Here is a 25421-nt window from a genome sequence, read left to right as displayed (position 1 = left end):
AATAATAAACACTTTAAAAATAACTTTCTGTATTTCAGACCTAAGGAGATTAATATCCCCAAAGCGTACAGCAAGTACGTACAGCAAGTCTAAGCTGTCATCAGACCATTGTTGATATTTAACTTAAAAATTTTCTCTCAGACCCTCAAAAGGATGAATAGTTAAATATTTGTTCTTAAGAACTTAACAGGGACCTTAAGATATAAAAGCAATTATTAAATAGCCTGATGCTTTCAACAAACTTGCATGTCAAATTTGGTCATTAAAGACTGTAGCTTATCAGTTCACCATGTCTACCGATAAACAGTAGTAACTAGACGGTCTTATTTTGAAATGAGAAATAAAAGTAATTGTTTGTTTCTTAGTGATAATTGAAGAAAATACCCTTTTTCACAATGAGTGTATAAGACAGATGTCAAATTTGATGTGAGTTTTTCCCCCAAATTTTTGTGAAAAGATGTAGTCACCATGTATTCAAGTCTTTATAGATGTCTTCCATCATGACATTTCACTTTACTTTGCACTACAAAGTGCCATTGTTGGGAGACACATTGACCATAAATAACATAGTCAGTTGATAGTTTTGGAAACTTTATTAAGAGGTCATCCTAAGGAAGAAAATTAGCATGGGCTGCCTCCCTGGCTGAATTAGTAGAACATGCATTTTTGATCACAGGGTCGTGAGTTTGAGCCTCACCTTGGGTGGAGAGATTGCCTAAATAAAAGAAGCGTTAAGACCATTTTCTAGTATTGCCTTAAAAAAAATTAGTATAGATTTAGTAATTATTTGCATTGGTGTGGGCTCAAAATTATTAGTGTCAGATGTGGGAAAGATTGAAAAGCAAAAGAGGAATAAGCAGGTTACATAATAGAAATCATAAATTTACACCAAGATGATAAACATCACTGTTATGAGTGGGTGCTTGTAGCTTGAGATAAAGTTTTTAGTCTGCCATTATATGTTGACTCAAAAAGTGCTGTATCTCAATAAACTTAAATTGTCAGTGAAGATGATACGCTCTGAAAAACAGATCATTTACAAAAGACATAGTGATATCAAAGATACATGTGAAGATTTTAAATAATTAAACCCAAAGTTAATTTTTAAAATTTTCTGTGGGAAAATTTTATTTGAGGTTGCAAATTCTCAAGAATAACTGGTATATATTTCTTTAAAGTAAGAGGAATTATTGCATATGATAGGCTTTATTAAGTTTCTTCTCTTGCTTTTAGAGCCTGGAAGCAAAAATTTAATGTTATATCCTTATAGTTAGTTAGATTTATGACTTTTTCACATGACCCATTATTAGCCCTTCCTTAGTTGATCTGTTTATCTTAGTATTGTTTTCCTTCATTTTCTGTTTTCCACATAGGAATTTCGTAAAGCTTGACATTTTCCAAAATATTACTCTTGATAAAAGCAATATTTTTGTTTAGGTGACAAACAGCATGTTTGGTGCTTCAAGAAAGAAGTTTGTAGAGGGGGTCGACAGTGACTACCATGACGAAAACATGTACTACAGCCAGTCTTCTATGTTTCCACATCGGTCAGAAAAAGATGTAAGTTAATCAGTTATATTGTGTTTATGCAGCAGTAAATGTTTCTTTGTGGTTCTGGAAAAGCAGTATATGAATTGCAGAATACCATGTTTGGTCGAGTGACTGTGTTATAGGCACAGTGCTAGGCCCTGGGGATACAAAAATGATGAGCTTACATTTTAATGGGAGATAAAATGTCCTGTGATTCTGAAGTTGGGATATGGCAAAACTGGAAGCCCTAAAAGACAAGAGGTAAACATGGTATTACATCTAGGTCATCAGTTGTTTTTCTTAACTTGCTATTTTTATATTAAGTAGGCACATAGAGTAGAAAGCAGATTTGCAAAATTTAAAGATATAATGGCAAAATTAAATGAAACTTTACAGTTGCTATGGAACCTTCAAGCTGTAAGCATAAACTTTAGTTAGTAAGAGCATCTCCTGTTCAGCTGTAGGAATGCTACTACAGAAACATTTTTGAAGAACTATATTCAGAACATTGAAGCTGTTATATTATAGAGGTGTGGATTAAATGCCTTGGAAGGCTGGTAGTTCTGTAATCCCATTTGGAATGAGGATTTAACACAGCCAAGTCATAATTAGCAAATTGATAAAATATTTTTAAATAAATTGTTATTTTCAAATTCTTGTAAGCCTTTTTAAATATACATATGTATACATATATACATAATATACTGTAGTAGTCAAACCAGTTACATTTTTGTACTTTGTATCCACACACCTTTTTTCTCCTTTGAACCCTTTTTAAAACTTGCTATTCCTAATTTCCCTACCTGTGTAACAATCTATTCTAGTTATTAGGCTATTGAGATTCTTACTTATGTTTAAAGCATTTATAAAATTCTAAAATATGTAACAAATGCTCTCATTTTTCATTAAAGTTGATCATTAGTAAATCACTTCCTCTGTTTTAGAATTCACAGATTGGCTTAATTTAGATTTAGGATTTTGGTGAATTTTTTTCTCCTGTTGTGCTATTGCTCCCCTTTATTTTTATTTGAAAATTATTTCATTTTGTCAATAATGTATCAGTTATGTTATTAGGGCTCTTTTCAAAATATGTGGTGACTTTATAATTAGTGTGCAGTTTAATAGCTCCTTGAATAATGTCATCTAATTAATTTTCTGTTGCTTTACTTACCATATAGCTCTTTGTTCTTGGATGTAAATTATAATTGAATTTGTTTTTACTGAAGTTTCTATGTTTATTTATTCCCATGTTGATATTCTAGTTAAAGAATGTCATGTTGCTTGTAAAAACTATAAAACTAATCCATGCGTGTATTACTGTGATTGTATAGTACACATAGTTAAGTATACACATAGTATAGTACACATATAGTTAAGTTTGATGGGAAAAATGGTAGCGTAATATTACTTATTGATGAAAAGTACTCATTCTGATTAGGAAGATACAAAGCTTTCAAACTGAAATCTGGAATAAAGTATGTACAGAGAATGACAGAGATGTCTGTCTTCTAGAGAGCAGAAATACTCTTTATCAGAGGTTTTTAGTCAGAATGATTAAATACACTTATATATGTTGGTTATCATTTCTGTTTAGTTGTCATGAAAATAACACAGGATGATTTTCTTTACTAAACTTTTTAAATTAAGAAGGTAGTAAGACATAGAGATTAAGAATTTAGGGTCTAAAGCCTTACCCTTATGTGTATGGACCTTCGCTGGGCCTGTTGGCAAGAACACCAAGCCTCAGCCTTTTCTTCTTTAAGCAGGGAATAATAATAAATAGCTACTTAAAAATTTCTGCTGCTGCTGATACCTTTTTTGTAACAAAATAGTATAGGAACAGTATTGCAAATTTTAGAAAACATGCATGAGAAGGGAGAAGAAAAATTACCCTTAATTTTGCTGATCAGAAATAGTTTACTACTAAAATTTTAACTTAATACTTTAAATATTTTTATTTTAAAAATGTTATGTAAATCTCTGGAACATGTCCGCATATTTTCCACAAAAAAGTTTATACCAGTTTCTACTTTCATCAGCTATTACCTTTAAGTCTTTGCAATATACAAAAAAAGGCTTATTGTTTTAAAATACGTTAAGATGGGTCCCTGGATAGTCAGTGGTTAAGCATCCACCCTTGATTTTGGCTCAGGTCATGATCTTGGGGTCATGAGTTGGAGCCCTGCATGGGGTTCCATGCTAGGCATGGAACCTGCTTAGAGAGTCTCTCTCTCCCTTTCCCTCTGCCCCTCCCCACCTTAAAAAGTATGTAAAGATGTTGTTAAATTTACGCACACTAAGTAATGTATCTTTTCCATGTAGTTACTGGCCAGTTGTATTTCTTCCTTTGTGGATTACCTATTTTTGTGCCATTTTGTTTTCTCTTGATAGGGTAAGTCTTGTTTATTTGTTAGTGTTTTCTATAAATTAATGGTCTCTTGTACTTTGTTACAAATATTTTCCCAGGTTTTTCTGCCTATAGTTTAGTGAGTGGTTCTTTAATATAAAAATATTTATCATTCTTACTAAATTTGACTCATCAGTCTTTTTATATTTGTGGTTTCTGTTTTTGAGATCATACTTAGACTTTTTCCATCTATTTTCTTCTAAGCGTTTTTGTGCCTCATTCTTCAGATATAACTTAGTAGTAAAATTTCTGCCTTAGAAATGTATTTTGGTTGGGGTGCCTGGGTGGCTCATTTGGTTGATTAAACATTTGACTCTTGATTTTGGCTTAGGTCATGATCTCAGGGTTGTGAAATTGAGCCCTGTGTGGGGCGATGTTTTGGGTGTGGAGCCTGCTTAAGATTCTCTCTCTCCCTCTGCCCCTCCCCCACCAACAATCTCTCTCTGTCTCTCTCTTCTCTCAAAAAAAAAAGGGGGGGGGTATTTTGGTTTAAGGTGTGAATATAGTGGTGCCCAGTTCTCTTCCCTGTATTCTTCCCCCACTTTCTCAGTGAGCATGTCCAATATCTAATTGTCCCAACATCAGTTACAATTTAGATCACAGGTTAGAAAACTTTTCCATAAGGGACCAGATAATAGTATATTATGTGGGTATTTATATAACCATTTAAAAAGTAACAAAAAGACCTACATGTACCTACAAATACAAGCAGTGTGCTAGGTTTGGCCTGTAGGAAGTAATTTGCTCACCCTTGAGTTAGAGCATTCATTTAAGGCTAATTGAAATCCTCCCTTAATATATTTTAATGTCATGTATTCTTGGGCCTGTTTCCCAACTCTTTTGTTCTGTTTCTCATACTGATTCTATGGCAGAACTACAACATAGTTGAATTGCTGTTGCTTTATAGACTGTTCACATCTTAGGTAAGGTCTTTCACGTCCTTTATAAACATTTATATTGCTGATTTCCTTTTTTCAGAAGTCTAGGTCTCCTATTTCTGTTCTTTATGCTTTTTTAATAAGTAGGATTTTATTTTTGTTACTTTTTTCTGATTTGTTTTTTATTGATATAGAGAATACCTTTTGTGTGTGTTTAGTTTATAACCAACTACCTAACAAAACTCTTAACTAGTTTTTGTTGAATGGGAACAGGAACATGGGCTCTGTAGGTCCTGCTGTTTGATTTTATATCTCATTCGCATGATGTACTAGCTAGCTGTCCTTGGGGAAGTTACTCAGTCTCTATGTTTCAGTTTTTTCATCTATAAAATAGGAATAATAGTATGTGACTCATGGCTGGTTATAACTGTATGCAAAACTTTTAGAAGACCAGATAGTAAATATTAAGTAAATTTTGCTACTAATATGTAGCAAATAATAGTAATAAATTTTGCTATTAATATGTAGAAAATAAGTAGTAATAATAATATTACTCCATTTGATTCTTTTGTGTTTTTTTAACATAGTTATATATATCATCTGCAGATAGCAATTATTTTATGATAAAAACAATTGAAGAGAAAGTTTTTAAACATAAATGACTGGGATAATTTTGTAATTTTTTTTTCTCTGGGAACAGTGAGAAAATAATTTCAAATTCTAATTTATGTTAAAGAAAAACTGGCCAGTGATTCGGTCTTTAAGCCACTTACAAACAAAATCCTGATTTACCTTATCCATAAAGTATAAAATATAATTCTATCATATGCATGGTTGTAAAAGTATTTGGGAAGCTGTTCTTTATGTGACTCTATTAATTAAATTATGAAATAGTTTTTCAGGACTACTTCCCTTTCCAAGGCCTTTTATATCAAGAGATACCTGTATATATTTGTATCTTTCTATAGAATGCTGAATTTACTATTTGAAATGTACAGTTAGTTTTATAAATACTACAAATATGTTATTTAAATGTTTTTCAAGATTAAATAAATCATAGGCAGATACAGACTTGATTTCCTTTTTATCATAATTACTTTCTTTTGGGGGACATTATAGAAAATTAAAAGCATTCATATAAGATGTTAATAGACAATTCTGGGGGGATTATATAATTTAAGCATCTTAAGAGTTATTTAAGTATATTTGTATTTTAATTGCTAACATTTTAAAGTCCTGTGAGTCTGTGCACTCACTTGATTCTTAGGCATAATCATTTTAAAGGCACAAACTTTTTCCTTGTTTTTATATATGCTGTAAAGGCATAAAATGTGACACCTTTTCCTTACATTCAAAAAAACTCATTAAACTGGTAAGAGTAGACCACTTCCTTCTTTTGACAAATAGCAACATTCTGAATGCATACCTAGCTTTTTTTTTTTTTTTTTTTTTTTTTTTTTTTTTTTTTTTTGGCAGAGAGGCAGGAAAGGGGGGAGGGAGCAGGCTCCCCACTGAGCAGAGAGCCCTATGCGGGGCTTGATCCCAGGACCCTGAGATCATGACCTATGCCTGAGGCAGAGGTTTAACCCGCTGAGCCACTGAGGCGCCCCACATACCTAGCTTTCGTACTTGTTAGCCTATAACAGTTATGGCTGCTAGGATTTCTTTCAGGACAATTAATAACCAATATTTTATAATGCGGATCTGTTATAAAATAAGGATACTTTTTTTCACCATTATTGTCCTTGGCGTGATTAGTATTTAACTGCATTTTGGGAGTCCAGGCTTGGCTGACGCTCCAGTTCATTGAATTCACATTCCTTTCTGCATGAAGACCTTGGCACAGTTTTCCTCTTTGTTTTTCAGATCTTCACATGGTTCTCTCTCATTATATCCATGTACCTGCTAAAATACCTTCTCTAAGAAACCTTCTTTCTTTTCCTAAGTAGCCTCATATATACTATGAATATTACGTCCACTGTATCCTTCTAAATTCTTTCTTGCATTTTTACAGTCATCACACCTCTTCACCTAAAAGTATGTGTTCATCAGTTGTTTATTATCCTCTCTACTCCACTAGGATTTAAGTTTAACAAGGGCAAGGTCTTTGCCTGTCTGGTTTACTGATATGTTCTTAGAACTTATATATAATAATGTGCAGGAAATAGGGAATCTGTTAAAGGGAGGGAAGGGAGTTGATATTGAAATATAACAGTTAAGATTATTTGTAGATGATATTATTTACGTAAAAAACTAAAAAATCACCTTTAAAATTAGAAAATATGGGGGCACTTGGGTGGCTCAGTTAAGCGTCTGCCTTTGGCTCAGGGTTCCCGCATTAGGCTCTCTGCTTAACAGGGATCCTGCTTCTTTCTTCTCCTCCCTCTCTGCCTGCCACTCTACCTGCTGTGCTCTCTCTGTGTCAGATAAATAAATCTTTAAAAAATGAATGTATATAAATGTGGAGATTTTTATGACCGTGATAACCTAATAGAGTTAAATGTAAGTAAATCAGACTATACTCTAAAGATACTGGAATTAAATGTCAAATCGTTTGAAGGGAATCTTCTAAAAACCTTTGAAATTCATTGACATTCACAAAATCTTCAAGCTCCGTATTTAAAGACAAAAGCCTTTTTATAAAAAACGATATACTTAAAAGATCTATCAGATTGTGATATATGTACAAAAAGAATCATAAAATGTTTCATCTCAATAATAACTAAAAATTCATAGTTAGAAAATGATACTTTCTGTTATACTAGAAAGGCGCCTTTTTTTCCTATTTTTTTTTAAGATTTTATTTATTTATTTGACGGACAGAGATCACAAGTAGGCAGAGAGGCAGGCAGAGAGAGAGGAAGGGAAGCAGGCTCTTCACTGAGCAGAGAGCCCAATTCGAGACTTGATCCCAGGATCCTGGGATCATGACCTGAGCCTAAGGCAGAGGCTTTAACACTCTGAGCCACCCAGGCGCCCCAGGAGGTGCTTTTTTCATGGAAGAATAGCCGCTCTCTGAGAGGTCATTGAAGCAATTGCTGGGGAACTATAATTAATGCAGACTTTCTAAAACAGTTTAGAAATGAGTACTGAAAACCTTTTAAAAATGTGAACATTTCTTCATTCATATGCCTTGCTATATATTGAGCTCTAACCTAAAACTTAGACAATATAATATAAAGATGTTCATGGTCATATTTTGAATTTGAATGTTAAATGCTCAATAGGAATTAATTACATTGACTATTTCAGCTTGTAGTACACTTTTTTAAAATGCTCTTTTTAAAACTTAATGTTTTAATCAGAATTATTTGAAATACTGAGTTAAACCCATAGTTTATTTTTATCTGATTCATAAGGTACAAGGTCCTATGACTTGCTGTTTATCTGACTGTTCCTGCCTTCTTTTCTCCTTTCTTTTGTTCTTTTTAATGTATTGTCTTCTTATAGTCTTTCTTTGTGTGTCGGTTAGATGTCATTGTGATGAGTGGTTTCATTTTTTAAACCATACTATTTTTAATTTTAAAATGTTCTTCAGATTCTGTCCTAGGTTTAGAACTTCTTTTCCTTTGTGGGTTTTTTTTTCCCCCCTCCCTGTTTGTATATATGTTATAGTCGAAGTTATACTTTGTTATTTTTGTTCTGGATTAACAACAGAATTTAGAATTATGTTATTACCACACCTTTAAGTAATATGATCAATGAATTGTTTAAAGGTTATTTAAAAACTTCATTTTTTAATTGCTTTTGTGGTCAGGGAACTTTTATTTAACCAAACTTTCTTGTATTTTGAAGTAATTTGTTATTGAGAAAATACTTTCTTGACTAGACTGATTTTAATGTTTCCAAAATCTGTTTTAGGATTGAAGGTACATTTATTGGAGGGAATGATTGAGAAATGGTCTCTATTAGAAAGCACAGAATAATTGATACCTTTGTGGTGTTAATGGTTTCAGGGCAGGACCCATATTTGCTTATTAAGTTTTCAAATATATATATATATATATACATTTTAAACTTTTTTTGGTCATGGATTTCAGAGTTGTATCTAGTAACAGTGGAAATAATTTTTTAAATAGTTTCTAACTTACTAACTTTTCTTAACATTCTATGTAGTAAACCAAGGGTAAGTGGGCTTTTTGTTGGGTCATCATGGAATCATCATGAATCATGAATCACATTACTGTTTCTTCTAGTTGCTTCTTGGTTTTTGTTGTTGTCTGACTACAGTTTATTTTATAGACTGCTTGAGAACTGAGGAAGAGTGTAATTGAAATGATGGGAACATAGTATCCTTGGTGGTTTCAGCGTTCTACTAATTATGTAACATTTAATTCTTTTCTGCCATTTCCCCCATCTACGATCACAAGCTCTGCTTATTTTACCTGAAATTTGTGATGATGAATTTCTTTCTTTAGTTTCTTAGACAAAAATTAGTATAAATGTAGGATACTATGCGGTAAATTCCCCAGAGGTTGAATGACCCTTTGACTGCTGTTAAAAGAAGTCCTCCTTTGGGAGGAAAATTAGGTTGTTAGTGAGGCTGCTACCATATAGTGAGCACATACTATGTGCTATAGCTTATTTCATTTAATCTTCACTTCAGCTCTATTTGGTAGGTAGTATTTTTTCCATCTTAACAGGAAAGAAACAGAGGCCTGGCTCTCCCATAGGTAAGTGTCAGAACCAGGATTCAGACCTAGATTTTTTTTTTTTTTAACTCCAAAACTGAGCTTATATTGCATTCCTACTGTAATGTGTCTCTTGATCTAAGACTTTGATATTTCTCTAAGAAATTAATCTTTATATTAACTTTTAGTATGTAAATATGTAAGTTTTCTGTTGTCTGTTCACTGTAGTTATTGCTGTGCCATGGTACATTTCTTGTGCATTTTCTTTGCCCTCTCAAATAGCATTTATATCCCATTCACATTCCTTCATTGTGCGTTAAATATATTTTTAGCACTGACATATTTCATGAAGCATGCTTTCAGTGTTTCAAAATTATATACCATTAGGAACTGGTTTAATAAGAAATTATATATTTTGCATTTTTTACATGTTTTGAGGCAGTCATTTTAACATCCGTTTGCAGAACTGATTAATGCTTATTTTACATGGATGCTTTGAAGGCTATAAACTCTGAAGTTTAACAAACTACTTTCATATTCCTTTAAAGTATTGTTCACTAACCTTCTCATGTACTCTCACACATAGAGAAAATGATAGTAGTTATTATGTCACACTGGTAAATGGGTCACTCTGCTGCTCTTGATCAGCAGTACTTGGCCCAGGGAGCCATGCCCTCCCTCTCTACCTTCGTGTTGTGCCCCCCTCTCTTAGCTTCCTAGCGCTGAGAGGGTTGTTATCTTGGCACACTCGTAACTCCTTGTAGATATATAACCTTTGAGAGAAAGTAGACTAAAATATCTGTTCTTTGGACTTACATATTCAGTAAACATAAATTTCTGAGAAAATTAAAATTTTAAGTGGTCCATTCTAAAATCTGCACATTGTGGATCATTCTAAAACATACAGTCATTTGCCAGTCTCTTTTAGAAACTGCTGTTTTACTTTCTTTGTAACTTAACAATAATAATAATATCATGATTTTAAGTGTTTTATATAAACCTTTTGCCTTCTGTCACTAACTAAAGCTTTACTGTATATTATACATTTTCTTTGATCTTGTTTTTGCAATGGAAATGAGTCTTAAGGTGCTTGAGATATTTCCAGTTATGTGGTTAACAGTAATGATGATTGTACCTAACAAAAGAACTTGATCAGGCATTAAATGTGTATTCTTTTAGTTTAATTGTTTAGATTGTGTACCCTCTGTATTTGAAAAGGAATATTTACAAGGTTTGATGCTTCTTTAGAAAGTTTGTTACTTTATTTAAATACTGCTAGTTTTAAAGTAGTGTTACTTGGCCCTACCTCAGAAGAGTGATTTCTATCATTTGTTAGAACCACTGTTTTTTAAAACAACAACTTAGAATTTTGACATGAAAACCTCTCATTTGAATATTTCTCCTTCTGTTTTTTCGATGGTCAATGTCAGCACAATTCTTCACTGGAAACCAAAGTGGCCCCTGAGAGTTCCCTGTCGGGTGATTCTTACCCTCCTCTTTTTCCCTATACGTCAGCCATTTCAGCAGGTCTTGAAATACTGTTGCTTCTACCCCCAGAAGGCCCCTCTTTTGTAGTTCCACCTCTGCTGTTCTGGTTTAGTATCTTCCTGTTTCCATCCAGTTTTGCTTTGGAATTAACTCTCTAAAGCACAGCCAGATCAGGTCACTTCTTTCCTTAATACTGCTTTTTTCTTTTTATTGCCATAGTTGGTAGTCATCTGCCCTTTACATCTGGCCCCAGCATACTCTTTTTTCTCTCTCATTCTTCTGTGTATGTCCACATGTGCATAGCGGTGTATGCCTCATCTCCTCTCACTAATTACCTGTTATGAAATCACTAATTTTTCTTATTTTGTTTGTATTCTAATCATGTCACTAACTTTTATCACACTACATTCACCGCATGTTCTCAGCCTGGAAGATTCCTTATCAGATGTTACTGCTCTGTAAAATATTTCAGTTACCTCACCCTTGTTTAGAATTATTTTGATACTTAGATTATTGTGATACTTCAGATGATTTACCTCATTGTGCCTTAGAGTATAATTAGGTACATAATTCATTCTTTTCATCTATAGGGTATGAAAATTTTGATGACATGGCCTAAGTCTTTAGTTAAATTGTCTTGGTGGTTACTTAATATAAGAGAGTACTTAAACATGTATTTGCATGTATGTGCTTTAGTTTAACTCAATTTAAGTATCTACTTTGTCTGTAGCACTGCACTTGCAGTGCCAGTGTCTTTGAGGAAATAAAAAATATAGGTAACGTGTTCCATGAATATAACATGTCATCAAAAAAAAAAATGTGTATTCTATTAGGAAAAAAGGTACTGATGCAATAAATTGAAAGGCACTGTTAAGAAGTCCATGAAAGGGCACTTGGGTGGCTCAGTTGGTTAAGCAACTGCCTTCGGTCATGATCTAGAGTCATGATCTAGAGGTCAGGATCTAGTCCCGCATCAGGCTCCCTGCTCGGCAGTGGGTCTGCTTCTCCCTCTGACCTCTTCCCTCTCGTGCTCTCTCCTTTCATTCTTTAAAAAAAAAAAAAAAAAAGTCCATGAAAGGGGCACCTTGGTGGCTCAGTGGGTTAAGCCCCTGCCCCTGCCTAAGATCAGGTCATGATCTTAGGGTCCTTGGGTCAAGCTCCGCATTGGGTGCTCTGCTTAGCAGGGAACCTGGCCGCTCCCTCCCACCCCCCGCCTGTCTCTCTGCCTCTCTGCCTACTTGGATCTCTGTCAAATAAATAAATAAAATATTTAAAAATAAAAAATAAAATAAAACATTTTTTTAAAAAGTCCATGAAAGTCACACTAACAGTATACATTATATACCAAGTCTGTATATTTTTGTAAGTAATTTTGACTTGTCCTTTGGTATTTTGTCATCTCTCCATTTATTATATGATTGTATGTTTTGTTAGATTTTTCTACCCATTTTATACATAAACTATTTGTATATATAAATGTTGGGTAATATTTTTATAAATCAAAACTCGTCTATTCAGGTAATTTTATTTTCAACTTTTTATAAACTGAATTTAGAATTTAGCTTAATATATCATCTAAAGATCAATAATTAGACTCATTTAAATTTATAGAGGCTAACTTTCTGAGATACTGTCTTCATGTTTTTGTTAGCCTATTTTTTTTGTATTGTTTTTTAAGTGAAGTAATGATGCTGCTATAGTTTTCTTTAGAGTAACTTGAAAGAAGAAACCTTGTAATCAGAAATTAGTTTTGTTTGTACATTTTTATTTTATCCAATTGTAATATTTTCTTAAGAAACACAGAATTTATTATGTAATGTTTATCTTTTTTGAAGAATAGGAAATGTGGTTTGGCTCTCACATACTATGTGTTGTACAGATTCATAACATGTAAACGCATTGCTTTGTGTACTTTCTTTATGCTCTAATATAATTAATTTGTTTCTAGATGCTGGCATCACCATCTACATCAGGTCAGCTGTCTCAGTTTGGGGCAAGTTTATACGGGCAACAAAGTAAGAATTTTGTATTTATTCTGGGATGCTTTATTTAAGGAAAAAAATAGCTACAAAATAAAGAACAACCAGTGCTGCCCTTCTGGGTCAGTTCTAAGATTTAAAAGGAAAGATTTTTAATTTTCAGTTTTTCTTATTTCACTTAACATAGGAAAACCTCATTATTTCAGATATTTTCTAATTCAAAATTTGTTATTATTTGGGTATAGGAAAGACTGGAAGTTACTTTTACATCGTTTGTTTCTGTATGTTCTTTTGCAGTACAATGTTTTTGAAGAATTTGCTAAACAAATAAAAAAATAGACCTCCTCTATGTTTTCAGTTAGAGGAACTTAAACTTTTTTGTTTGGTCAGTTAAATGGGTGGTTTTATTTGTGGGTTTTGGCCTTTTTATTAATGAAGGACCATTACTTAACAGTCTGCAAAATGCTCTTTGTTTAGCAAATATTTCTTCTTTTAGTTTTGCTCATCTGGATATAGAATATTTGTTTTTGACTCACAGTTCAATGCTTTTTCTACATTTAAGATTTTATTTCTTTTTAAGTACTGTAATGCTTTTATAGCGCTTAGCACAGTGCCTGGCGCATAGTAAGCGCTCAATAAATGTTTGCTATTATTATCACATAAAATTTTTATAAAACTAAGTTATAAAATCTTCCTGTTTTTTCCATTAATTTTCCAAACTGTTAAATATTAATAAGATTTTATTATCTCTGTTAATGTCAGAGACTGCTGATCTCTCATCTGTTAACAGAAGTGGAGTATTAAAAGGGATATAAATTCCCATCCAAGATTATAGGACATAGAGTAACTGGAAAAAACAATCTGATGACTGAGTATCTTAACCAGCTTCAAATAAAAATCAGTTATTTGATTTGGAACCCTTTTCTAGTATAATAAAATAAAGTTTTGATAGGTATCAGAATAGTTTGTCAGACCACTTCATTCTTTAGATTTATTTTGAAGTTTAATAGGGGGAAGAAACTTACTTTGTTAGACAAATATAGATTTCATCTACTTTTTTCTTCCTCCTCCTTTTGCTGTGGTGTGCAATTTTGTTAACATAGAATTAGTAAATAAAATTCATTAATTGGTTACAAATATTAGCAGTTTTCCTCTAATTAAGTGGAAAACATTTTTTAAAAGCTTTATATTGTGTTAAAGAGGTGTTGCTTCATTTATTCACAAACGTTTATCCTAATTGTTGAGGGGATATTATTAGCTAGTTATTTGCTTCATTTAGCCTGTGTTTTAGTATGAAACCTACTACTTTCACCTTCCTGGCAACCCTTATTATGAAAATACCTAGTTATTTTAAAGCTACCCTTTATTTCTATAGAGTAACTGCAAAGAACCTCCGTTGTTTTCTTTTTAAAGCCCACAATTTATCGCAACCAAAAATAGATATGGAATGGAGAAAAATTATATTTGAGAAGCTAAGGTTATTTTGTGAAGGAGGATGGCAATTATTTTACAATATAATCAGCTGTATAGACTTCTAGAATCTGATGTCATTTTTTAACCTGCAAATGTGAAATTGTAATTGGGCTAAGATACAGAATGGGTTAAGTTTGAAATATAGTTATTTTATTGGCATTAGATATTAGCTTCTTAATTTGTGTAAAATGATTGTGCTGGTTATTAGGGATATCAAAGCTTAGTAAATGAACAAAGTTATTTTCATCAGAAAAAGTATTTTAAGGTATTCAGTTTAAAAAGAAATCACATATGACAGATATTTCCTTTTGGAATTTAGTATATTAAATGACTGTATTCCTGCAGCAGTTGTAATCAGCATTTTCAATGTGCAGTTTAGTCTTTTAACTGACAGTGAAGGTATTAGTCTACAGAAAAATTGAACCTTAGGTCAGTTGGAACTGAAATGTGTCAAGTCAGGGTACAGTTACTCCTTTCCAGGGTACAGATGTAGAAAACTGCAACTAATGAAAAAGACAGAGGCTGGATTCCCAGTCTCTCCTATCTGTTAGGATACACCCTAGGGCCAAATAGCTCAGTTAGCTGATGAGTACTCTGAACATACACCTTGTCAGAGAGAACACCAGCTACCCTGTGGGACTTGAGGGTCCGGGTTTCAGTAGTATAAATTAGTCAGAATGATAAATCTTGAGGAGCTAACTGTCATAAAGGATGGAGAGGTTGAAGGAATAGCAGGTGGGAGAGGTTAGTGATACTATTCTTATGGCAACAAATTGTAATTGTACATTAGGTTTGATACAACTGAATGTTCTTTTGCTTCACGAGTGTATTGAATACTACCATTAACTCTGTATTCAGATTGGCAAAGTTCAGTAGAAATTTTTACCATTAAAATAGGGGTCTACTATCTGTTTTGTGTTCCTGATAATTACAGAGTTTAGAGGTGGAAGGAAAAGTATCCTCCAGAACAGTCTCACTGAGATTAAACAAGGGAGGACATTCCTCTTGGAATGGATACAGAGCTGCTGAAACCTACATTTTGCCAGATTTGGGTGGAAGTAATTGTGTGATATATAAGGGTGCCTAGAAAGTGCTGCACTAGGGGCTTGTATGATTACAGATCCCCTTATAGTCTGATTGTATCCTAGTATGTAACTGATTTTTCATCTAGACATTCATGTGAATACAGTGCACCAAATGATAGCTATAGAAGCCATTGAACAAAAACTTATATTCAAGTTACATGATGTTTTCTACTTGTTTTCTTTGCAAGTGTGCATAAAATTTTAGATGTACCTTATAAGTTTAAAGACCCCCTTGGCTCCCCAAAGCTTGTACTAGATTGGAATTAATTAGGAACCAGGAATTTAATCTCTCCTTGATATTCAGTGCATTAAAATTAAGTGGTAATAAAGTTGGGGTCACTTTTACTTTCTTACCAACAGGATTTAGAGCGTTAGAGTTTTGGAGAAAAGGGCAACTACTATTTACTGAGTGCTTCCTCTGTGCCTACTGTCTTATAGGCACATAGGTTAACTAGCTGTCAACGATGAGTCCATGATAACGCACTTGTACCTGAATTCTCAGAGGACCAAGTCATCTAGCTGGGGAAAGAAAGAAACTTGTCTTTCTGGGATCTGGACTCCCAGCTTGAGAGCAGTGGCATATTCTCATGCTTAGCAACATTTATTTGGCCTCCTGTTTTAACAACACTGAAATGAGTTTTGTGGAGAACCAGAGCACAGGTGGGGTGATTCAGAAGTGATGCTACTGATAGTGTGGTTAGTCCATTGACAGATTTTAGTAGCTTCAAGAAATTATAGGAACATTTAACAGATACTTGAATTAATATTCTGGGAGTTCTTGCTCTCAAGAAGCACATGGTATTAGTTTGGGAGGTGAAGACATTTATATATAAAATGTTAAATAACAGTCTACAGTGTTGATACATAGGTTGAAAGGTATCATACTGAATTGGTTGGACAGACTTAGGGTTTAGAGAGAAGAGCACAGTGAGCTAAGTGGTAAGGAAAAGCTTCAAAAAGGAGTTTAATAGATACTTACTGAATGCCTGCCGTATAATGGCATTATGCTGCATAGTGGTAGAGGCTCTTTTCTGCCATCCCTGTACAGAATACATACTGCTATTACGTTGCCGCATTTGTTTATTGCATGTCTTCCTTTGCTTTTGTATCCTTAGTATTCTGTACATGACAGGCACTCAGAAATGTTTTTTGAATGCATGATGAGCAAGATATGGTTCCTACATGTAATGTAGATAAGTACACAAGTTATTTTCCTACAGAGCAAAGGAAGTAGTAGAGTTTTCTAGACATTTCAGAGGTGGGAGTAATCACGTATCTTGGAGAATAATCAGGAAAGGATTTACAGATGAAGTCATGTTTGTCATTGGCCTTGAAGAGACTGGATAAGGTTGTTCTAGTAGTGGGAACAACACCCACAGAATGGGGTAGATTTGGGAGTGGTCTGGTTTATCAAGGCAAGGGAAACTTACTAGGCTGTTGATTGATTTCATTCAAGAAGTACAGTCTTTACAATACTGTGGGACATTTCTCAAGATCTTTACCACTTTCCAAGGTCAAGAACAGAGCTATAGCATACAGTTTTCCATCAGAAAACAGTGATTTTCTGGTGAAAACCATTAGTTCATTAGACTGTAATCTTCACCTTCACCTTTAGGACCACCTGTTGACTCACTCACTCTTTTTTTTTTTTTTTTGCATAGGCATGTTTCACGTTCCACCCCAACCACTTCCCCAAAACTAATAATTATTATGTATTTACTGCGTGTCAGGTGCTAATTTAAATATTTTATGTGAATCAGTTCATTTAATCTTCACATCTATCCCGAAAGAGGTTAAGGAATTTGCACAAGGTTTTACAGGCAATAAGTAGTAGAGCCAGGATTACATTACCTAGTAAGTGTAACTATGTTAACATGAGAACATAAGTTTCTTGAAACCTGGATCCTACATACTGCTTACTGAATCATGACCCTAGAGGGCCATTAGCACATAGTAGAAACAGCAAATGTTTAAATCCACAGATTTCAAGGGTCTACTGACCAGAGCATTGGGGTAGTATTTAGTTAGCTATCTCTACCATGAGTGAAATACTATTCCAAGAGCTAAGAGAATGGCAAATATCAAAGATCTTGTTTTCGTGGAGCTTACATTTTAATGAAGAAAGAATAATCATGCAGACAACTAAGTAAATAAGATGATTCTAGTAAATACTATAAAAATCAAGTCAGATTAAGGGATTGAGCAAAGAAGCTATCTTATGAGGAGGTGGTATTTGAATGAAAACTTCAGTGTCGAGAAAGGGAAATCTTTGGAAAGATCTGATAGAGAGGTTTTTAGGTACAGACAACAGCAAATGGGAAAGTGCTTACTCATGAGAAAGCAAGAAAGAACTGAATGTATTATAGGAAGAGCGAAAGGGCTAGTGTAGTGAACAAAGAAAGCACAAGGTTAATGGAGTACCAGGTGTCAGATCATGGAGTCTTGTAATGATTTGGTAAATAATTTAGGTTTACTCTAAGTTTAACGGGAAGGATTTTAAGATACAATTTCATTTTATTTATTTATTTATTATTTTTTAAGATTTTATTTATTAATTTGACAGAGAGAAATCACAAGTAGATGGAGAGGCAGCCAGAGAGAGAGAGATAAGGAAGCAGGCTCCCTGCTGAGCAGAGAGCCTGATGTGGGACTCGATCCCAGGACTCTGAGATCATGACCTGAGCCGAAGGCAGCGGCTTAACCCACTGAGCCACCCAGGTGCCCCTACAGTTTCATTTTTAAAAGACCACTTTGCTCTGTAGCAAATGGACTAGGACAAATAATAAGAGAGAGCAAGACTAGGCTAATGCTTCAGTAGTCCAGGCAAGAAAATAGGATGATGTGGGCTGCACGTAGAGGTGTTAAGAAGTGGTCAGATTTGGGATATTTCAGAGATAGAGCTAAAACTATATGGTGATAGAGGATGTGAAAGAGAGAGACTCAGGATTTCTTAGGTTTGAGATCTGCATTACTTGATGAATGGGTTACATGAATCTGTAATGGCAACTTAGGTTGAGGAGTACAAACTATACTTAGGAGCTTCACATGGATGTTCCATAGGTAGAGTGCCAGTTTCTGTAAAGATCTAGCCAAACATTTGCAGGTACCCTCTGCCAGTTCTAACATAACATCAGCTTTTCCTAGTTGAAGATGTTGAAGCTGGTTAACTTCATCCATGTATCTTTCTTGTCACGTACATCCCTTAGTACTCAAAAGCAAACCCACTCCTCCTCCAGGCATATCACTTGTCCTTCTCTTCTTTTATCTTGCCATTTTAAGGCTCAGCTGTTTCAACATTTTGAGTTTCCTGATCCCTCCTCATCACCACCACCAAGTACCTGACTAGGTCTCTTTCATTATTTAATTCATATACTGTGTCCTCCAGGAAACAATTTTCTGATTCTGAATCCATTTTACTTTCACATCTGACTTAGTGGTCTCTCCCATATTCATCAGAGCACACTAAACATGTGCTGTGTGTAAACTGCATCATGATTTTTTTTTTTTTTTTTTTTTAAGATACTCTTCTGTATTTCTATAGGGTGAGAGAAGGGGATGTATTCCAGGTGAGGAGACAGGTATGAATAAAAGTTCAGGGACAAATTTGGAGAGAGGACCAGAGAAAAGAGGAAGAGTGTAAGTAAAATATGTGGTATATAAAAAGAGCTTATATTGGAGTGAATAAAATATTAATTAGGAATAGATGTCAGTTCTATCTCAGTAAAGCTGGGAGACAAACAAACAAAAACCCCAGAGATTAAAAGAATCTTTTTAGTCCTGACAGAGAAGTTTAAAAGACTAAACTGTGATTGAATATAATATTAATAGGCAGTGGTTCGCAACTCTGGCTATATACCTAAAAACACCTGGAGAGTTTTTTTTAAATCTCTCTAAGTCATGAATTGCCAGCATTCAGACTGAGTGACAATTTCTAGGCGTGGGACCCAGACATTAGTGTTCTGCAGGTGATGTAAAAGTTAGCAACTACTATAAGAAGTAGAAAGTAAGTTGGTCAGAAAAAGGATGAAAATAAGAGTTAAGAAATTGGATTGTTATTTTTATTCTTCATTGTGATTTTTGGCAAGTAACTTAATTCTTGATGTTCTTTATCTGTAACTTAGTTGGATGATCTCTGGAGACTTTTCTATCTCCAAAATCCTTTGATTTTAATGAAGGAAAATACTTAAAATAATGTTACAGAGAAGATTACACAGCTGAGTACGGGGCAGATTGGAGTAAGATGTGAGGACAGGTTAGAGGTTAGAAGGTTTAGTTGTTCATCAGTGTGGAGAGGACAGTGGGTTCCTAGGATAAACTAGTTGCTTTGGAAATAAATAGAAGGGGGAGTGTGTGCTTTAAGCCCTTTGGCAGCAGTTAGGATTTTGTATCCTTCTCCTTCAGGAGACTTGATTTAAGTATCAGTATCCAAGGATTTGGTTGCTGTGATTGGATTTTTTCTTATAACTTTTATATTATTAATATTCTTTGTTTTTAGCAAAAGATTGAATAAAGGAGGCATAAGATATTTAAGGGATTGCTGTTAATCAGTTTGTACAGTGGAAATAATGGAAGCATTTCTTAGATCATATTCCTTTGGATTTCTGAAAAATGGTCAATTAATTCAGTTCATTCTCTGTTTAGCACCCTGCCAAATTAGAGGTAGAAATATACTTTGAGTATGTTCATATATTTCTCCTAATACTGTATTATTCTTCATTAGCAATTTGTCAGGTTGAAGGAAAAATTTCAGAACTATAACCTTTTTAGCTACTTTTTAGCTCTTTTTGTTCAATTATTCCTCGTTTATATTTTTTACCTATTGTATTTTATGCCAGATTTTTTTATGAGTCTTTTTCCCCTGGTATTCTCTATTGGCTTGCATATCTTCTTGGTAAAATATTTTGGAGATGATTTCTGTGATTGTTTCTAAATATATTACTAAAAGAGTAAAGTTCTGTCTTTGACCTTACCCAGTTATAAGTGTTAGACTCAAGTAACTCAAATTTAAAGATTTAGTGTATTTTGTTTCCTAAAAATAAATCTTTGTATGTTCCTATCAGTGATACTCTTCATGCTTTAAAAGAATTCGGTTTTTTAATTGAATTTGAACTAGCTTATTAAGGTATTTAAAGCTTGATGATCCCATTTGAAATTGATGTACTCCTTTTTTTCATACCTCCCTAGTTCAACAAAATGCAGTTCGGATTTTTTGAATTTATTATTAGCTGTTTCATGAAATCGAGTGTTGAAGGAAAAATAAAAGTAGACACTAATCTTTGAGTTTATTTCATATTGTCTTCCTCCATTCTCAGCACTATAAATTAGCTCATGTGTCAGTCCCTAATTGATTAAATAAATAATCATACATTCTTGTTTCGATCTCCAAAAGTTTTCTGCTACAGATAATCTCTAGTTACTCTGAAGTTCTAGATTTTCATAATACAACATAGAATAATTTGTATATGAAGGATTAAAGTAAACAAATCTCAGTTTTGTAAGGCATTGATTACTAGAAAACAGCCAGAGGGTACTAGATTTTTGGGAAGTGTATGTTTATTTAAAATGATAAAGTTATGAGAGTGAAAAGGAAAGGGAAAGTAAAATTAGGAGAAAGAAAACTTGAACAGGTATAAACAAGAGAGGGAGAAAGAAAATGGAGGGAAGAGACCAGGAAATGGAGGTTTAGAAAAAATTTGAAGTAAATATTTTAAAAAAGAAAAAGAAAGCAAGAAAAAACATAAAATAGGCAAGAGGTGTTACAAATTGGTAGACACAAAGGGTGATCACTTCGAGTTCTGTGAGCCTCCCATAAGGCTGCTGTGAAGAACACTAGGAGTTAAGAGATCTAAATTCTAGTCTTGGTTCTTTGTGTCACCTTGGAGAAAGCAGTTAACTCATCTGAGGCTCAGATTCCTCATCTGTAAAATGCGAACATTGGACTAGGTGATCTTTAAGGTCCCTTCTGGCTCTAAAATTGTGTATTTCTTGGTGTGGTCAGTAATTGTGTGAAACACATTCCTGTGGTTAATTTGCAGCTGTTGCTGACTTTAGGACAGCAGTATTTGGGGAGAAGGATGTAAACTCCCCAAGGGTAGGAGCTTTTCTGTCTTGTTCACTGCTGTATCCCCAGCAGCTAGCACAGTGCTTGGCACATAGTAGGCACTCAATAAATGTTTATTGAATGCATATGAAAAGTATCACTTTGGTGGTTCACTGTGGGAGCTCCTAGAGGGCAATCAGGAAAACTAGAGTGGCTTAAGAGAAGGAAAAGACTGATTTCTTCTGAAGAATCTTATATGGCTAATTTTTCATCTCATTTTTCCTTATTATGTCCCAAATTCAGAGAACACATTTGCACCTAGTGGTACATTCACGGTCACGACATTACATACGATGAACTAAACCAGCATATAATCTAGGCCAGTTCATTCTCTTCCTGTCATTGAAAGAAAGGTAGAACTAACCTCTTGTCCTAATGGAACCTGACTGAAAGGAGTACACCTAGTACAAAGAACATAGTAGCTACATTGAGTTGGATTTATTGGGTTCATTCAGTTGAGAAGCAAAGTTAGGCTATAAGTTGAGTACCGTGGCTGGCAGATTCCAGTGGAATTTTTGTGGCCCACTGCTCTCCTTAGGTTAGGTATGACATTGTTATGCCAAAGGTAAATGTTACAAAAGTACTTGAAGTAAACCATTCAGAACATATATATACACACCAGTTTTTGGAGGTCACAGTTTCAAAATATTCAGGTCCTTGAAATTCTTGCTTTTGTAATTAGATCAGTCACTTTAAATCCCTAGCACTAAAGTAACTATGTATTTATTTGCTTTTCATCTTATCACTTTATTTAACTTCCCATTCAGAGTTAAGTTTTGTCGACTGATAGGCTGTTTCACAACTGACTAGAAACAGAAATCACTGAAAAGGGTGGGTCAGGAAGTGGAGGCATCCATAGGCAGATATGATAGCTGGTGACAGCTGGACATCCTTACTCTGAGGGATGAAAGGGGTAGGAAGGATATCTAAAGATCTAGAATATTAGATATCCATGGCATTTATGAATCATTAAGAAATCAGTAATTTATATTTCATATTAATAAAAGGAAATATGTCATACATTTTTGAAATATTTATCCCAATTTTTTTTTTATGTTTTGTATCTGAATGGTGAAACTTAAGTAGTCTGTAAAATATACCTGTTGGAACACATCCATTCTTTTGGATCTCTCCCCAGGAGTACTAGATAAATGGAAGGTTGCTATACTTTGAAAACTTAAATGTTTTAAATTCCTGTCTCTCATAGTATCAGCTTGAGATTTTTAGCAGTTGCTGACATTTTATGTTGGGTTTGTAAAAAATTATAATGTTGAGAAATATATATGTGTAAATAGTAGAGATTTCTTAAATGCATTTTAAAAGGATCATATAAAAATTAAAGCTACTTTAGCAAAGTGGGGTTAAATGTCTGTGTACCTCAGTTATGATTTTAAAACATAAAAACACAAGATTGCAAATTTCTTAAAGCCATATTTGTACAAAATGTTTTCATTTAAACAAGTCATCTAATTTGTTAAAACCATGGGCAGACATAGTTTATTGTAAAATAGAAATATGAACAGAAGATAGAAATATGAAGGCAGTATCCATTCATAATATTAAATTTCAGATTAGAACATTTTTGTTAAAATCAGAGTCCATTTGGAGTGAATTGAATATATCCATTAAAAATCTGCATACTATATTACATGTTAGGTCATTTAAAAATGTTTTAAATTGCCAACTCCAGAAGATGGATAACAATTTCATTCCTGATGGCAATGAATTTCCTTCTTCTGAATTTTTTTAATAGGTGCACTAGGCCTTCCAATGAGGGGGATGAGCAACAATACCCCTCAGTTAAATCGCAGCTTATCACAAGGCACTCAGTTACCGAGCCACGTCACGCCAACAACAGGGGTACCAACAATGTCACTTCACACGCCTCCATCTCCAAGCAGGTATTTATTGATGGACCAGAATATTTCTCAAAATGTATCTTTGTAGAGTAAGCAAGCATTTTAGTTTTTTAATAAGATAACTATTATTTCATTTTTCTGGTTCAGTGCCTTTCACTGAGGAAAAGAAAGTTAATACCCTATGCTCATTTTATTTCGCTGCAAATTGATAAGGATAGTGTAAGATGTTTTTATCATGCTTCTAGCATACTGGTTGTCAGTGGGGTGGGTATCAAGGGTTAATCACCACCTGGGGAGCTTTTTCAGAAGTCAGCTTTTCCTCAAAAGAGGATGGGCAATTTAAAATCATTCCTCAGATAATTATGATTATTGCTCCCTCAACACACATACATTGCTCTAGTGAGTAAAATAAAACGAGATTGGTTACAGAGATGAATGCATATTAGTTTGAAGAAGATAGAATGACATACATTTGGAATGAACTTATTTTAAATAAATGCATGAAATACATTTGTATTATTTTATGTCTTAGTCAAACCAATAGTTTTCTCATCTTAAATATCACCATATACTAGTTCTGCTAAAATTTACCCGATTTCTTGTTGGTTTGTGTGACTTTTCAAAGAGCTAGAATGACCAGACAAAAGAATTAAATTAATGAAAATTAGTGGTGTAATTTGAAAGTATATTTGAGGTTCTAGGGTTAGGCCAATTGATTATTTACAGAGAATTTTAATGAGTGATTATAGAGAGCTTATTTAGTATAATGGACTTCTTTTTCAGGGGTATTTTGCCTATGAATCCTAGGAATATGATGAACCACTCCCAGGTTGGTCAGGGCATTGGAATTCCTAGCAGGACAAATAGCATGAGCAGTTCAGGGTTAGGTAGCCCCAACAGAAGCTCGCCAAGCATAATATGTATGCCAAAGCAGCAGCCTTCTCGACAGCCTTTTACTGTGAACAGGTAAGATGTTTATTGATACTGTGTATCATTGTTTTTCTGGATATTTTCAAATTTGCCTTCTCATATTCAACATTCTGTTCTTGAGTCTTGGCTTCTGTCTCATAAGTTTGTTTCATCATATTTTTATGACCAAAGATTCTCTTTCTGTTACATGTTACAACTTCAGTCTCCCCAAACTTAAAGACACTTCTTTGAGAGTTAGTTTGATTTTGGAAAGCACATTAGAGGTTTTTGTTATTGTTAGAAAAGAATTTTGTTCTTTAGTTGTCACTAGGCAAATTTTTGTGCTTATGTCCTTTGTCAGTTAAAAGGCTGGCCACTTACGTGTAAGAGTTCCAGACTTACAAACAGTAGTGGGGATATGTTTGACTATTACTGCCTTGCTTTACTTGTGCTTTGGTTTAGTACTCTTTGAATTGAAATTCAGTTTTGTGCTTTGGAGACTTAATGACCAAAGACGTTTTAAGACTACATTTACAGTATTCGAAAATAGTGTCATGTTCTGGGATTTAAAATAAGAAGATAAGCTGTTGTGTTTTTTCACTCCTTTTTGCACTTCTATTTGCATATATTTACTGTGCAAGTGATAATGACAATACGAAGACCAATTGTCCATTTTATTAGGATTTTTAAGCTGTTCGGGTAATTTATATGAGAGTAATGACTACAGTATAAGGCTTTGTATCTTGAAAAAATTGTATTTAATTTTGCCAATTTTTTTCATCTCTTTTTTTAAATGGGGAACTGTATGAAGAAAAAGGATCTTGATCTGTTTGCTATCATCTTACCCATTTAATTCACTTTCTTTCATCTACTGCTTGCAAAATGTGGATTAAAAATAGGTTATTAGCACATTTCCTGTTTGATCTTTATCCCATGAGCTCTAGTTCTTTTATTTAGATTTATGAGTATTTCTCTTAATAATTTACTACTCTTAATTTAAAAAATAACTATTTGTAAAGGGTCATCAAAATTCTTATCTACTTGATAGCTTCCTAATCATATACTTCTTGGACTTGATCACA

General features: G+C 33.8%; 1 protein-coding gene across 6 annotated transcripts in view; it reads left to right on the top strand.

Moving 5' to 3' along the window:
* The window catches only part of CNOT2 (CCR4-NOT transcription complex subunit 2), a 123126-nt gene that overhangs the window by 76020 nt on the left and 21685 nt on the right, over positions 1–25421 (top strand). For 4 of the 6 annotated variants that reach the window (XM_059402469.1, XM_059402470.1, XM_059402471.1 and 1 more), the window contains 4 exons: positions 1438–1560; positions 12883–12949; positions 23325–23472; positions 24214–24396. In XM_059402469.1, the coding sequence (XP_059258452.1) occupies positions 1438–1560; positions 12883–12949; positions 23325–23472; positions 24214–24396 (521 nt within the window). Of the gene's footprint in view, positions 1–1437; positions 1561–12882; positions 12950–23324; positions 23473–24213; positions 24397–25421 lie in introns of those variants that run through there. The other 2 variants (XM_059402473.1, XM_059402474.1) reach the window with 2 other exon arrangements.

The sequence above is a fragment of the Mustela nigripes genome, chromosome 6 (assembly GCF_022355385.1).
Source record: "Mustela nigripes isolate SB6536 chromosome 6, MUSNIG.SB6536, whole genome shotgun sequence".
Lineage (NCBI taxonomy): Eukaryota > Metazoa > Chordata > Mammalia > Carnivora > Mustelidae > Mustela > Mustela nigripes.
Note: the sequence above shows the minus strand (reverse complement) of the source record. Positions and strands in the feature narration are given on the sequence as shown.